Raw genomic sequence first — 17,149 nt, 5'->3', positions numbered from 1 at the left:
CGTGCTGTCAAGAGCAGGTCACCGATAACTCCTACCCTCCTCTAAGGTACGGCTACGCAATCACCTATATTGGAATGCATATGAGCAATCACTCGAAGATAGAAAACAAGGTTACTTACCAGTAACTGTTGTTCTTCGAGATGTGTTGCTCATATCCATTCCAAACCCACCCCCCGTCCCCACTGTCGGAGTTGGCAGAAAGAAGGGACTGGGGACCCGCGGAGCCAGCAGCGCCCTTTATACCGTGATATGAGCGCGGCACTCCAGGGGGCGCCTGAGCTGGCCATGCGGGGCTTGCTAGGGAAAAAAGTTCCGGGAATCTGTGCACGGGGCGCGCACACACCTATATTGGAATGGATATGAGCAACACATCTCGAAGAACAACAGTTACTGGTAAGTAACCTTGTTTTCTGTTAACAAGCTGGTGTATGCCTTCCCCACATCAAGGGGGAAGCAGATTATTAATGAGCTTGTACTGAACAAAACCTTTGTCCAGTGCAAGAGAGTATAATCTCCGGGTACATTCCTGTAGTGAAGAGTTTGGGGACTGTGGTGGTAAATTGGCTAATGTCTTGCTCTATGGTGGGTTCATGAGCAGCTCAGGCAAAATATTCATGTAATGCAGTTGAGTGTGTGACACCATCTGCTGTTGTGTTGGGTGATAACAGGGTCCTGAGGGGCTGGTTGTTTATCATCAGTAGAAGTATGGTTGGAGATCAGCCCGGGCTGCAAGGGTAAGGAGGCTCAGCGGTACCCCACTTTCCAGTTTCCACCTTGGAGGACTCCATGACAGGTAGCAACTGTCTTTTTGTTCTGTGTTTTGAACATAACCTTGCACAGTCAGGTCCTGATCTATGCCTGGGGCTCTCAGGCGCCATGGTAATACAAATCTTTAATAATAAGGGAAATGAAGACTATATATGATTACTATAGGCCTTTCTATGGCACTCGCTGTAGTAGCTATACACCTGAAAAAATGAATTTACTTTCACAACACCTCTGTGAGGTAGAGAAGTGTTATTACTTAAACTGAAGTGCAGCAAAATTAAGTTACTTAATTTCTTAATTCCAGAGGTCACTCTGGAAGTTCATGGCAGAATATAATAGAAATCTTATGGTTTCCAATTCAGTGCCTTAGCCACAAGACTTTTCTTACACTAGTAGAGCTTTTTTTTCTTTACTATTGCTTGTATTTTACTAAACAAGAAGATATCAAAATATGTGTAAATGAGATTACAGTTACTTTTGATATTTTCTCTTTGTACTCACAGCATGAACATAACATACACTCTTTGCTTCTTTAGTTTGTCACAGGGACCCTTCGATGTAATTACATCCCTATTATATACTTTCAGCTAATTATTTATAGTAGAATCTGCTAAATTAGGATGCCTCTATAGATGACCTTTAATCCTGATGACATGGAATTCACAGTTAATAGAAAATACTGGATAATTACTCATGTCACTGTCTGGGGAGAGCAGTGACATTAATGATGAGGCCAAGGGAGTTGGGAGGAGACCAGGTTTGCACTGGGACAGGGTCTGAGGCTGCTGCTTGACCAGCTTTCACTGTACGGAGTCCAGAGTGCATGTCTGGCAAGAAGCTAGCAGGAAGTGTTTTGAAAAAACTTCATATACTTTCTGCATATATCACAGCTAATGTTAATGTATCTATGTCTTGATAAATCTTTGCTGACTTGCAATGCAGAACTGTTCGACCAGATCTAGAAAAGTACTGGAATGCAATTAAAATTCAGAGAGGGAGAGAATGCTCTATACTATTCTGTGCAAAAGAGCTTTTTAAAAAGCAAGGTGCTGCTGAACAGGCTGAAAACTACAGTATGTGCAAAAAAAAAAAAAAAAAAGGAGGCCTTTCTGTTAGGATAAAATAATGCCATGCTTGTTTGGCTAGATAAGTGCAAGAATCAAGAGGAAAAAAATGGGGTGTTCTGGCTACTTGGACAAAGGTGAGAAATATGAAACTTCCTATGAAATGCTATATTAAGGATCTTCGAGAGGTGATTTTTATATGTTTCAGTTGAGTCCTTGTAGTATAAATGAAGAATTTAAACACAGCACAGCAGTAGTTGATTATTCACAAACATCTGTGGAGAATAAGCCTGACACTGTTGAATATGTATACAAGTCCTATTAGAGACGTGCCAATATTTTGATAAAAGATTGACATAGTTTAAATTACAGTCTGGCAAAGTGGATTTGTCCTAATTAGCTCTTCTTTGTGTATCCAGATATAGAAGCAATGTACTGCTGAAACAAGTATCTTTTTGTTTAGATTTTGTTCTCTTAGCCACACTCCTCTAGAGAGGGTTGGGCAGGGAAACAAAGGTAAACTGCCATCTGAGATGACTGCTTGTGACACAAGTGCCTGCAGGTTAAGTTCTTCACTAGGCAGAAGCAATACCATCAGGCTATAAAGTTCTTCACTAGGCAGAAGCAATACAATGGGGCTCTAAAATCCAGAGCTGACCCTGGATTTTTTACCTCTGTCATCCTTGCAGTGTGAGAGGCTAAACTAAGGAATTTATTTAATGACACTTGTGATCAAGCAGGTATTTTCACAGCATGACACAAAGTTAACAGTGCTTGTGTTTAAGCAGAAATAATGCTCATTTCTGAAGTGGAGGCCATACTTTCTGCAGAGATGAAAAGCAGCTTGGATTGCATAGAACAAATGGCATGAATGTTGCTGCACTAAAATAAATAAATAATTATACTTAGCTCTTCTTTAGGATGCTTTGTAGGTGGAGAGTTACATGAGAGTGGCATGCAGTCTTACTTTTCAGGAGTGCTGCATAAGCTAGCTCCAACAGGAGTGCAGAGGAACTGTGTTTAGCACCTGTCATGCTAGGCTGAAATTTTCAATGGGAGCTGCGGGTGCTCATCAAGGATAAATTTTTGGACATAAAGGCGAGGATTGTCTTTCATTGCTGTGAGTTCCAGCATAGTGTTTTCTACTGTTAGCAAAGCAGCAACATTTTCTGCTAAAAATGAGAGAGGCTTCAGCCCCAGTAGTGATTTAAATCCATCGTGAAATAGATGGGTCCAGGAATTTGCATTTCTTGATCTTCTTAAGAGTACTCTTACTCGTCTTGGATGTCTCTATTTGTGTGTTGTTTAATTGGACGCATTGTTTTGTGGTTGGTCTTGACTGATATGCTTTTTTTGCATTTGACTTTAATTAAAAAAAAAAAAAAAAAGATCAAAATGTAACAGTAGCTACCACTGTGGGTGGATAGTGACCCTGGACATGTAACAGGTATAATCTTTTGAGACAATGACACTGGCCCATGATGGTTGTCAGGAAGCAAAGATCCATCTCTTGCCAGGATGCCAGGGTTTTATTACAGTATTATGTAATAAAGAAGTGATGGTAAATCAAAGATACAGAGGTCTTTTAGAAAGAAGATTTTGCAAAGATTATGCTTCAGCAGGATTTAGTGGGGGGGAACAATATATGGGCAATGAAATCCTCAACAATCCTGTAGTCCTCCATACATGTGTAACAAATTGAAAGTGGCTTGATCACATGAGGTATCTTTAGAACTTGCTTATTGCACAGCTAGAAAAGCCAGGGCTTTCAGAGGACACTCTTGTGATTTGGTAGATCTTCGAAGTTTGAATGGTGTAGAAGTTGGGAGAGTAATGTGTCATGAGCAGACAGACATAAGGAAATGCACTTCTGTGGACATGATAAAGGAACCTGTTAAGGCCCTTCGTTGTGCTTCCCAGATGAAAACACCAGTCTGAGCAAACAGTCATACTTAACTATTTACTTTTGCTGCAGTTTTGATTCAGATAGCAGTTTTCTTCCCCCCCCCCCCCCCCCCCCACACACACACACACACACACACACACACACACACACACACACACACACACACACACACACACACACACCATTGAGCTGGATCTGGCACAGAGACAGTTGCTCTCATGCTTGTCAAAGTATGGCCTTAAACAGAATTCTCATTAGCTACTTCTTAGGATTTGCTTGTCTGTGATGCTGAGAGCAAATCTGGTATTTCTGTGCATGACTCCCAGTGAGATACTCTGATTTACTGGCACTGGTTTAGTCACACGCTTGGATTGTCTGATCAAAAGCTGCACTCAGATCACTCATGCCTTCACAGAGGCTAACTTTACGCGCTATAGAATCAATGTCCAAAAGCTTTGAGAGAATTGCAGTCATGTGCTGCTGAGATCAGTCGTCAACTGAACACAATGGGTAATGTCCTCACTGCTCATTGGATGGCGTCTAAGTGCTGCCGTGTTAAACTGTGTGGCGTGAGTGCTGCTTTGAATTCTCACCCTGAAAAGAAAAGTATGATCAGTCCCAATGTTGCTCACTCTTTTTACCAGAAACACATCTTGAGCTGGCCGTGCGTGGGGAGAGAGGATGGGTAGGGGTGTGGAGTGGGAGTATTTCTCTAGACTTTGGCAGCTGCTATGTCTGATTCCTGTGAGGAGCAGGAAGATTGTTCCTGAGTCACTACAAAATCCATACATAACCTTACCTGGATGTGTGGCACAGGAGGTGTGGGGGAGGGGGGAGCAGGGGGTGCATACATGACTTTATTCCCTCTCTTAATGAGCAAGTGGGACATGTCTCTGCCCCCTTCCTTCCTTCCTTTGCTGACCAGCAGATCTGGCTGAAGAAAGGATGCTGTCCCCTGTAAGGACTGTTGTAAAATACACCCCTCCTCCCATCTACAATAGCACCAGAGGCCAGCAGGAGAGAAATGGTGTCTATCTCAGACCTAGTGTCTCCGGTACAATCTAGATTCTACAACCTCCCCTTGCTCTGGGCTGTGCCTAGGGGCAAAGTTCATCCCGTGACAATCAGTAATAATACTCTAGCTTTGGAGAGGTGTATGTGGCTCTAAAGCTAGTATACAATCTCCATACTCTACTGTGCAAATGTCTGGTTTAAAAATGAGCATAGGAATACTTTTATGTATGTTTTCCATTTTAAGATAATAAATAGATTAATAAAAAGCTGTTAGGGGAAAGTACAAGTGGGGACACTTCATATTAATGGGCTTTGAATTAGAGAGAGAGAAGATATATAAAAGCTTCAGCTGTGTTATGCACTTTTTATTGTTAGTGTTTTCTCTGTCCAATATCTGATCTGTCAACACTTTACGTAAAGAACTAAAAATCCTTTTTCAACATATGACATTGCCTCTTTGCAGGGAGACAGTTTTTAAGCTTCGATGCAGTTTTTTAGAAAAATAACTAATTGTTTTTCTTAACAGAGTTTCAGAGATTTAATTGAAAATGTCTAGCAAAACAGCTAGCACAACAAACAATATAGCTCAGGCACGAAGGACTGTTCAGCAGTTAAGAATAGAAGCTTCTATTGAAAGAATAAAGGTGAGAAACACATTCTTCTTTCTCCTTTTTATATGAATCATATGAAATATGGCAGGTATCTTTTAGTAAACTCCCAATATTTATGTACCTATTTTTTACTGTGCATTATACATCACATTATCTTTGAATTTGACTAAACTTTACTCAGATCTGGGTTACTGAATTTCATTGATTCCTTCTTATTCCTATACAAAAAATTGTACCAACAGTATGATAATACTTTAGGGACCTCTGAGAAGACCAAATCCTTGCTACTGTGAGTTTATAATCTAAATCTATAATACATAAGTAGCGGATGGAAGATGGGCTGTGATGAAAAGCAGTGAGAGTTTTTTCCAATTGAACATGTTAGTTTTGGATGTTTAAATTATACTTTATATGTCTCTGTAGGTAGGTTAAGGGTTTATTGGCTTCTTGAAAGAGGAAGAGAGTTGAGACGGCATAGCTAAATTATGATGGCAGGGAGCCCGAACTTTTTTTGGTTGTTCTGACCATACCATTCCTTGTCTTCATTCTCTGTTTTATTAATACTTCTCTGCAGTCTACCAGCTGTCCAAAGGCCAGCAGACTGGTTAATTCACCTGACATAGGTGCTTTTCTTTAGTCAACTAGAGATTAGGAACAAACAATGTCTTGCAAGGAAATGACTGAATCAATTTCTTAAAAACTCTAAATCAATTGATGACACTTCAGTGTTTATTAACAATAATGTCTAAAAATATAAAATCTTATTAGAAGCCTGATGTATTATTCTGAATCTATTGTTTAAGTTTCAGAAAAATGTAAAGTTACTGATACCTACCCTCCCAAACTAACCCAAAAGTATCTTTAAAGACACAGCAACCTGGCTCATCCTTGTTTTAGCTTACTCTTTTCCCACTCTACCAGTCTCACCAAGGCCAGTCCAAGAAGCAAATCCCAGAAAACTTTGAACTTTGCTCAATGGCCTTAGGTCTGGACCTGAAGATTTTATAGATTTCTCAAACTGATTTTCCACATGCAGAACTAATTCATTGTAGCTCTGGACGCATCCCTCAGCCCATTCCATCCTATTGCAAATGATTTGGGATATTTACCATTTTGTGTCTTGTTTTATTTATTTATTTTTGTCAGGTGTCCAAAGCATCAGCAGATCTCATGTGCTATTGTGAAGAACATGCCAGGAAAGATCCTTTACTAATGGGCATACCTGCTTCTGAAAACCCTTTCAAGGATAAAAAAACATGCATTATATTATAGCAGAGCAGTAAACACCTCCCTAGCTTTCCCAAGAAAAACAAAAACTACAAGCAAATTCTTAGAGAAATAACCTTATGGTCACCTGGGTATCATCTGTATAAAACAGCAATGTATTTACTATGTGTGTCAATGAATTTTTAAGCTTCTTAAGTTTTTTTCTTTTCTTTATAGCATCCTTACTGGGAAGGAAGATTGTAAACTAAATTATCCTATTTCTTGTAAAATGGAATAGGGTCTGTGGCATGCAGCTGGTAATTCTCTTGTGTTGTCTTTTATATAAGTCCCAATCTACACTACAGACCTATATTGATATAACTATGTCGCTCAAGGGTGTGAAAAATCCACTCACCTGATGACATAGTTATACCAACCTAATACCCTCCCCCCATGTAGACAGCACCGTGTTGGCAGGAGAGCTTCTCCCGTCGACAGTTACTGCCTCTTGGGAAGGTGGACTAACTATGCTGAGGGAGAAGCTCTCCCATCAGCGTAGGAGCATCTTCACTAAAGCGCTACAGCGGCGCAACTGCATCAGTGCATTATAGCACTATACATGAAGACCAGCCCTAGGGGGAGAGGGTTGGATGAGGCAAAGGTCTTTTTAAAAAATGTGTAATGTCCACATTTCAGTTTAAGGTGTTAGGCTACAAAATCAAGACCAAAGTTGCTTGAGTTTCACCTACTGATCAGCAAGGTAGACAAGTAATTTGATTCTTAATCAAGATTAATTTACTTCATTTTTTTTAAAATGGTGTATTTGCATTCAGTTAGTATATATGTGTATTGGTTTTGTGCATACGTATGTGTTTGTATATATACACATTCCAAAGTGCATTCTCTGACAAAAGACTCCTTGCAAACAACTGCTGCAATTATTGAACTCCAGAAGTTCATGTATTTACCTTCAGTTATGTCTTAATTCTTTTAAGAAATGCAAAATCTGTTTTTGTGTCAAGAATCAACAGATTTCTGATGATTTATGTAATTTTTCATTTTTGGGACAGTTTAAAAAAGGAGGATTTTAGTCCTCTCATTCTGGCCCTCTACATTTTCCCCTCAAATTATGATAAATGTAGCTCCTTTAGTAGGGCTACAGTAAAACGCAAATGCTTTGGAACTAGCATTTCTTTTGCCTTGCGGCTAAAGTGAGGGGGAGGATTCTATCACTCCAAGCCATGTAAGTCACCTGTGCAAGTCTCATTTAGGTTTTGTGCAGTGATCCAGGATCAAATTCACTTTTTTCTCTTTTAAAAAAAAAAAAAAAAAAAAAAAAAGAAGAAGAAGAAAAAGCCAAATCCTATCCAGATTATGATCAAACAAATGTAATTTGAAGGCATTTCCAAAATATCACAGATGTACAAATAGCCTAATAAAATTATATATGTTTTGTGTATTGATGGAATAAGTGAGTGAAAAGAAAACAATGTTGACTTCTTTCTAGTGGGCTACATTCGTGTTTTGTGTTTCTCTGTGGCCAACTATACAACGCCTGAAATTGTGATCCTCTGTAATGGTATTTACAGAATGTATTAACCATTTTTAATTTACTGTTTTATGTTGCATATTTGTCTAATTCTGTATTAAATTATATAGACACTGTTGATAATATATTGAGAAATTATATATTGTTTTTAACAAGCCTCCCTAAAAAATCTAAATTTGAGACTTCCTGTAAGAAAAAAGAAATGCACCACTGCTCGTTCTGTGCTGACATTCAAATTATTTTTATAATTAGAATATTTTTCTAACGACAATTTCAAAACAGTTTAGATTTTCACTGATTTTATTTATCATAATTCAGTCTATCATTTTATAATGCATCTTGTTAAAAATAGTAATTAACTTAGCTATCTAGTTTCATAACTGAGCTTAGAAGCAGTCACGCTGTATTCCTTCAGTTCTGTAATACCTTGTTTTTTCAAAATAACATTTTACAACCCACATACTGCCCTTCAATTGATCTATTATGCCCAGTATTAACAGGAATTTGTGGGTAAATGTTTGATCTGTTTAGAACCCAAACAAATGTATGAAAGGGTAGAGTTTAACAAATATGGAAATACAAAGGGTATTTTGATACCTGATCTTTCTCTTTGGCCATTTCTAAGCTGTTCTTACTGCTGTTCGGTTAGCCTGTATTTAACTGAATTAGAACTTTGCAAACTCATTTTATAACCACTTACGTTGCATTAATTTGAGTACGGAGTTTAGCTGCAGACTTTTTTTTCATGGATTTTCTTTTGACCTGAATCCATGAATCCATTTTGTTCGGTTGCTACTTCTATATCATATCTACACAGTATTTTTAAAGCTGGAGTCATAGGTGCCATGATTGTGTTTTTTAACTTCCTGAATCAAAATATATAAATAATACATCTTACAGTGTTGTTACAAACATGTTGCCATAAACAAATGCTACTGGAAATATTTTCGTAAACAACTAGGGCCTGACTCAGTTCGCATTGAAGTCAGTGAGAGTTTTGCCATTGACTTCAGTGGGAGCATGATCAGAGTTGGAGTGACTAGGATACTATACTATACTTGTAACCTGTTGAAAATGTCTTCATAAATATTAGGATTCTAAATTTTCATAATGCCACAATGTATGCCTGTTTTTTAAAGGAAGAGCTAATAGTTATCCTCTTCTGCCCTATTTAACCTGAAGTGTATTTTTCTACTTTTTTCATACACTTTTGACATCTTTACAACACCAGGACAAAATTTATAGTAGCAGCTGTTTAATTCTTTCTTATACATATGCATTTAAAGAACAAGAGTTTTATTAGAACATGATTTCCCCTTATCCACAGATGTATGATTAGAAATAGAGTAAATAGTGTGCCAACTTCTTTCAGATGCCTTCTAACATTTAGCCTAAAACACATGGAAACTACAGCTAAAACAGTGAAATACAACTGCCTGCTTCTGATGACTTTTGTTGTATAGATTTTTAAATAAACTCTCGCTATTGTATTTTAAACATAATATGTAGCGTATCTGAAGGCTCAAGCAGCTACTTATGTACAAATAACACTGCTCTTTCAGTATACAAAATGCAGTATAAAGTAGACATTTTGTGTGATGAACTTGTGAGGAGAATATGTCATGCAGATTTACGAAGAAGTTTGAAAATATACAGACTTTCTAGTTAGTGAGATGAAATAATGAAAACCAAGCCATCACAAATTCATAGCTGTTGGGATATTGGAGGTTGCAGGAACGATTTTCAGCCCTGCTGGCTAACCAGAACAATTGTCCACAGTACTGCAACTTGGTGCTCTGAGTGCAGATACCTCAAATGTAAAATCTTTGTCATGTAAAATGAAACCGATGTTATTCCAGAAAGTGTTTTAGGGCTTTTTTTCTTAAACTAAGAGGCCTGTTTGTTTTTTATATCTTTTTCCTCTGAGTTTGCTAATTTGATTGTTTTAATACTGTGTTGTTTTGTATTGTCATTGTAACTTCAGATTCACATGAATGTTGTCACAATGATTTGCTTTTGACTTACAAATGACTTTGTGAAATTCCTTTGTTTTCTCTAACATGCTTTTGCCATTCATGAGTAGTTCATTGTAGTCTTTGTGTAGAAGAGGGCTTCTTTTCGCAATGAGGGAAAAAACCTGTTAACCTAGAGAATTTGATGGATGGCTAATATGTTCAGTACCATGGATATGAAACACCTTTATTAAAAAAAAATCACTGCTTTGTATATTGTTTCAGCTTGTCATTGTAGTTCAATTCACTTTCCGATGTACAGAGAACGTTGAACTATACAAACGTCAGCCATCCAGAGGGTCCGAAGGGTGTCAGCACAAGGGTGTCAAACACTGACAAAGATGATGTTCTTGGAAGAAAGATAGACTAGATATACTTTTTGGGGGAAGAGGAACGACACATTCTGTAGACCAAATTAGCTCAGCACTAGGGTTTAAAACTTGGGAGGGTGGCTATGAATGAGCAGTGTTACTGCTAGCTGTAATCTTAGTCTAAAATTTTAGCTTTCTTTCTTTTTAAAAAAGAAGTCTCTGACCGTGTGGTTATCAAGAAAACCTTCAAAATGTAGCAGATAGAGGGATCTCTGCCTGCTCATGCAGAGAACCTGAATTAAAAACTCAGAGAAATTCATGACAGTGACAGCTCATCTCAAAGGAGTGTTAACTTGGTTGCCAAATGAGGCTAAATTTAAATGTCAGTGTTGCCTTGCGGGGAAGAAGAAGGAAAAGGAAGATCATGTTATGAAGATCTGCACAGTGAACTGCAAGTGAGATACCATTATGGTGCCATTAACTGGTAATGTTTGGAAGAGTTAGTGCCTCTCTCTCCCCAACTCCACAATCGAGGAGTCAAGGCCACTAGGCTAGCAAAGCCTCACTGGTACCTGATCTCCACAGAGGGGAAAGTCATAGCCCAGCAGAGCATGCAGGCTCGTATTCAGAACATCTGCACGCTCTTCCAGTGAGTGACATCTCAAGTGGACAGCGCTTGGAAGAGTACAACCGTTTTATTTTGCCTGTTCTGCTCTTGCAGTGCTCCATTGGGGTCGGTAGAGTTGTGCCAGCCCAGATTTAGCCCTACATGAGGATCTCCAATTCAAATGCTCTGCTGGCTCAAAGGTACTTTTTAACTTCCTCAGTATTCTCCCTTTGGAGTTATAAGGACCTCTGCATAAATCCTTGTGGGAGACAGAATTCAGTGCATGTCTTTCTACAAAATCCAAACATGGCTATGAGACAGCACATATTGATATCCTGGAAATTTACCCATTGGGCTTCTTTAAATCTTGTTACTACTTCCCTCGTGCCCTTTTATCAAGTCTTTCATAATGTATATAGAACTTATGAAGCTATGATTTGTATTCCTGATTACACTGTGAATGTGATTTTTTCTCTTTGACACTCGCAACGAGCAGGCTGGTATGAAGGTTTTTTTTGGCCCAAGCGTTGGGAGCACCAGTGAGCTATGCTAATCATCCCAAGTGAGTGCCAGTAGTAAAAACTACATGCCAAACCATATTTTACTGAAAACTTGGTCGAGTTATGTTTGTTTGTTGTTAAATCTTTAGTAAAGACTAAGTACCAATTTTTCTTTTAAATGATTTTTCATCTCCTTCCAGTTGTAAAACTGGCCTGTCTTAGTCCAATTGCACAGACCTCAGAGGGAGAGAGAAATTATAACCAGTAAATTTTTGAAATCCATAAAAATGATTAACTTTTAAGGGGTGATATCTTACAGGCTAGAAACAAGCACCATATCCCCATTGTAATAAGGGATTTGGGGAGAATTGTTCCCAGTTCTCCAAAGCATGAAGCACTTCTGTCTCCTGAATGCTTTCAATTGAGATCTCCTGAGTCCTACTCCCTACCTTAGCTACAATACCATCCTTCATCCCAAATCCATGTCTCATTCATACATGTCAATGGAAAAGTTCTTCTAAATTAATGTTCCATGTGGGGCTGTTGTGCCAGTGCTACAGATTGTGCTCATTCCAGAAAGAAGCAACAGCTGCTGAAATTCACTGAACAATTTGGCAGCCACAACACAGCTACCGCTATACAGAGGATAATAAACATGGCACTGAGGGGCACTTTCAAGTGTGCTCATCATCAATGAGCATATGCAGAGTGCTAAAGCAAGTTGCAGGGCCCGTTCTAAACTGTACCCAAATGATATTAGTGTTCCTTCACACACATCCTGCAAACGCCCTCCTGTGATGCAGAAATGAGACTGCAGAAATTCAAGTGGAAAGAAATGCTGTTGGGTCAAAATATGATTTTAAAACCAATATTCTTCGTTCTGTATATCATTACTGCCCATGGTTATTAAAATGGATTTTTTTTTTTAAAGATTCAACTTCACAGCATTTCTGCTGCTTGTTTGCTCCTTACACTTCACTCAGTTTGGACTTTGAACAGTACAGAAGACTAGTCCCATTTCACTTAAGTTTATAATCATTTTATAGTCCGTTTCTGGTTCTCAGGCACTGGTCCAGTGTTTGAGTTGCAAACAGAACAGGGGATGGTTTAAATCCAAACAAGCGTTTTTTATTGGATTTTTTTTTTTCGGTGTCAAGGAAGTGTTTCACTACGTTTCTAGGTTTTGTGACTCTCTGGGCCTGAGCTATTTCAGTGTCACTGAACATAAGATATCTGACCTAATAGCCAATCCTGTTTGGACAGGAGTCAATGTACAACTACTGCTGACCTCCGTGAAAGCAGGATCAGGCCCTTATAGCAGTGCACTTATTTTAAACTATTAATGGCACTTACAAAAGCAACAACGTTCCACATCACGGCCCATGTGGGCAGAGCCCTGCATCTGTGGGGAGTTCCACTAACCTCAGTGGGACTCGTCATGGGCCTGATAGTAGGACTAGGGCATATAACTGAGGATGCCATTTAGCTTTGCATGCAAAGGACCACATTTCTACACTTAAGGAGACAATTTACATGACCCTTTTTCATACACTCACTTAGCAATTGATCTGCTGCAGAGTTACAAAATGTACATTTATTGATGCTTACTCTCTTCAATTAAAATGATTGGACACCAAAAGGGTGAAAACCTGGCTCAATGATAAAACTCCCATTGACTCCAGTGGAGTCAGGATGTGTTTATTTTGCCCCCCCTTTTTTTTTTTTAACTGTGCTGCTCTCTGGTCATTTTGCATATGTCTGTTCTTTACATGTTCTCTCCCTACACCGCTCCTGCTACAATGCCTCTCTCCTGTTACAATCCTCTCTTTACGATTCTGCAGGAATGGTCCAATATAGGTCTCAAAACAGCTCTTCCTGCACGTTTATAGTTAGTAGTATTTTTAATAGGAAGTGTCCCCATTTTCATATAGTAAGTCCGGGATGGAGCCAGCCAGTGGAGTAGCTACAAGTGGGCCTGGGTGAGCCATGGCCTACCCGCTTTGAAAGCAGGCCCATCCAATCAGATTTTAAGCAATTCATCCTGCATTTTTATCAGCCTGTTTCATTTGTGCCCACCCATGTCAACCACAGGTCCTGCCAAAAAATCAGTTCTGGCTATGCCTCTGGAGCCATCAAATTGTACCCATAAATACTGACTCCCGGGTCTGTGCTCTAACTACTAGATGATACATAGAAACTAATAGGCCCACCTGAATGCTTAAGTCTCTTTCCATGACACTATTCCACAATGATGGGGGGAGGGAATCAGTAATAAATAGTCTGAAACTTCTATCTTGTAATGAATGGGTCACTGTGTACCCCTGCACTGTATGGGGTAGGATCCAAACTATTCAGTTGTGTCATAGGCTATGTACTGCAAACAGGTAAAAGAGATTCTCTTTTAAATCACATACTAGAGATTTGTGTTTCTGGAGTAGAAGGATGTATGTTAAGTTCCCCATGCTCTCCACAAAGTTCAGAGTAGTTCTGTTGTGCAGCAAAGCGACAACAGTGATGTTGCAGGTAGCCACAGAAGTGGTACAATACCTTTCCAGAAAATAGCTTATATTTGTAAATGTGCTAAAATGCCTTTCGGTGAGAAGGGCCACAAAGAACTTTCTGTTCTTCTCTGGGGAAAAGTGACTGGACAAGGAAGCTCTGCTCCCATGTCCTTCAGATTTATGATGGGGGCAGATTTCACACAGCTGTATGTTAAGATTTATGCTATTTTATTCTATGTAGGCTTTTATATTGTACCAATTGCTATGTTGTCTGGGCACTGTTAATGTAAGACTCCAAATATGCTACAAGTCTATCCATGCCAGTTCATGGTGGTTTGGCACCATTACAACTGTCCGTATTCTAACACACTGTTAGTCTGTGTTGTGGTTCCCTAATACTCTTCTATAACTTGTCACCATTACCAACAAAAAGACAGTGTTAGAACATGCGGATGCTCCTAACAGCACTGGACAAATGTGTGATCACACCATTAGATTTGTTGTGTAGATCAGGATAAAATGAAGCTAGTGGCTGAAGACGGAGGGATTGTAACTAATTTTCCAGCTCCTGATTCCAACAGTCATTACACCATTTACCTTATTGACACAGGAATTAGCAACAAAAGGAACAAATTCTGGGATATGGATTTTAAGAAAGATTAAAGATCTAGCAAACTATAATTAGATGTTTATAGTCACATATAGCTAAGGGCTGCCTAAACTATTGCCTTATTATCTACATTTCTGCTTCTGTATTACCTCTAGCACAACAGAAGAGAGAGATTTTTGAGAGGGGCATGAGTTAGGGGAAATGTCTAACATTTTAAGCATTCAGTGTGTACCTTTGAAATGCTGACAGTAAATTTACATGCCATGGTAAAGCAGCACATCAGAATTTAAAGAGACAATGTCAAATTTAAAAATGTTTTTAAAAAATTCCTTTCCTGTGTCACTAACCCTACCTAAGAATAATTTACTCTTCACCTTTTCTGCTGTAAACTGATCAGTGTCACTTTTGGCTATACTCACTTTCACTTTCTGGTGATCCTGCACACATACAATGTGTGGGTTGCAAACACTGCAAGGGAATGTTTAAATCTGAATTTTAAAAAATTGTTACTGGCTTTTTGTTTCAAATGACAAAGCATTAATATTCAGTCTGGAAAAAATTAGGAAAAGGGGGGGCCATAAAAATAAGAACGGCCATACTGGGTCAGACCAATGGTCCATCTAGCCCAGTATCCTGTCTTCTGATAGTGGCCAATGCCAGGTCCTTCAGAGGGAATGACTAGAACAGGTAATCAAGTGATCCATCCTGTTGGCCATTCCCAGCCTCTGGCAAACAGCAATCCCTGCCCATCTGGCTAATAGCCAGAGATGGACCGGATTTCCATAAACTTATCTAGTTCTTTTTTTAACCCTGTTATCGTTTTGCCTTCACAACATCCTCTAGCGAGGAGTTCCACAGGTTGACTGTGCATTGTGTGAAGAAATACTTCCTTTTGTTTTAAACCTGCTGCCTATTAATTTCATTTGGTGACCCCCTAGTTTTTGTGTTATGATAAGGAATAAACAACACTTATTAAATTCTCCACACCAGTCATGATTTTATAGACTTCTATCATATTCCCCCTTGAGTCATCTCTTTTCCAAACTGAAAAGTCCCAGTTTTATTAATCCCTCCTCATATAGAAGCTGTTCCATCCCCCTACTCATTTTAGTTGCCCTTTTCTGTACATTTTCCAATTCTAATATTTTTTTTTTTGAGACGGGGTGACCAGCTCTGCACACAGAATTCAAGATGTGGGCATAACATGGATTTATAACAAGGCAATACAATATTTTCTGTCTTATTATCTTGCTCTTTCCTAATGATTCTCAACATTGTTGGCTTTTTTGATGGCTGCAGCACCTTGAGTGGATGTTTTCAGAGAACCATCACAGTGACTCAAAGATCTTTCTTGAGTGGTAATAGCTAATTTAGATCCCATCATTTTATATGTATAGTTGGAATTGTTTTCCAACGTGCATTACTTTGCATTTATCAACATTTAGTATTGCATGCAGTTTGGCCCTACGATTAATCTTTGTGTTTCCCAGGCCCATGCTAAAATTGGCCATATTCTGCCCTGCCTTACACATGGTGCAAATCCAGTCTGAAATAGGTGTAAATAGGGTGAGCACGTAGCAAATGTGAAAAATCAGGATGGGGTGGGGAGAAATAGGCTCCTATATAAGTAAAAGCCCTGAGTATCAGGACTGTCCCTATAAAATTGGGACATATGGTGTAAGTGTGGGTAGAATTTGGCTGGTCTCTGTAGATTACACGTCAGCCCCAGCTTCCTGTCTGTCACTCTTTTCTAAGGGTATGTCTACATGTACAGCACTGCAGTGGCACAGATGTACCAATGCAGCTGTGCCACTGCAGCACGTCTGGTGGACGTTTTATGTCGACGGGAGAGAGCTCTCCTATCAGCATACTAAAACCACCTCCACAAGCGACAGAAGCTATGGTGGTGGGAGAAGCTGTGCACACAACATGTAACTTGTGCTGCTCAGGGGACTAATTTAAATTATGCCAACATAAACTGTAGTGAAGACAGCCTTACATGCAGGTAATCTGGACACAAGGCTTGCTGCAGAAAGGATGCCGCTTGCAGGGTTATACTGGCTGCCTATGTAACCTCCAGGCTGTGTCTGAAGTAGATACCCTGTCTAAACAGAGGTCAGGTATAAACAGGCCTGGTAGACCCGATAGAAGAATCATCTAGAACATGAGGAGTCTTCCCACCTAGGAATGCTAGTCCTTCCAGGGTTTCTGAGCCTATGGTGAAGTTGATGTATTGGCAGTGGGCCTAGTCAAAGATAGATTAACCTCTATAAGTTCGTTCTTGGCCTGTAAGGCTGCCTTCATCAGGTCCTGTGCAGCAGGGCTGTAAAAAATACAGGTGCATGTTGCTGACAGGCAGATTCTACTGACTAACCCCCACCCCTTCCTCTTTTAGCTTTCTTTGATTTTGGTGGCTGCCCCCTGCTCTCTGAGCATGGATTCTTTGTAACAGAGCTGGCCGTTTGTCTGACTCACCTCCATCCTGTTAAC

The 17,149-nt window shown here is 39.4% G+C and overlaps 1 protein-coding gene across 1 annotated transcript in view; it reads left to right on the top strand.

Moving 5' to 3' along the window:
- The window catches only part of GNG12 (G protein subunit gamma 12), a 64,869-nt gene extending 54,525 nt beyond the window's left edge, over nt 1-10,344 (top strand). Inside the window, exons 5-6 of the mRNA XM_067563350.1 lie at nt 5,279-5,396; nt 6,510-10,344. Of these exons, the coding sequence (XP_067419451.1) occupies nt 5,301-5,396; nt 6,510-6,635 (222 nt within the window). The 5' untranslated portion in view covers nt 5,279-5,300 and the 3' untranslated portion in view covers nt 6,636-10,344. The remainder of the gene's footprint in view (nt 1-5,278; nt 5,397-6,509) is intronic.
- Nucleotides 10,345-17,149: the final 6,805 nt, after the last annotated feature.

The sequence above is a fragment of the Emydura macquarii genome, unplaced genomic scaffold, assembly GCF_026122565.2.
Source record: "Emydura macquarii macquarii isolate MOO-44397 ecotype Brisbane River unplaced genomic scaffold, CSIRO-AGI_Emac_v2 contig_2481, whole genome shotgun sequence".
NCBI lineage: Eukaryota > Metazoa > Chordata > Testudines > Chelidae > Emydura > Emydura macquarii.
This window is presented reverse-complemented; position numbering and strand designations above follow the sequence as displayed.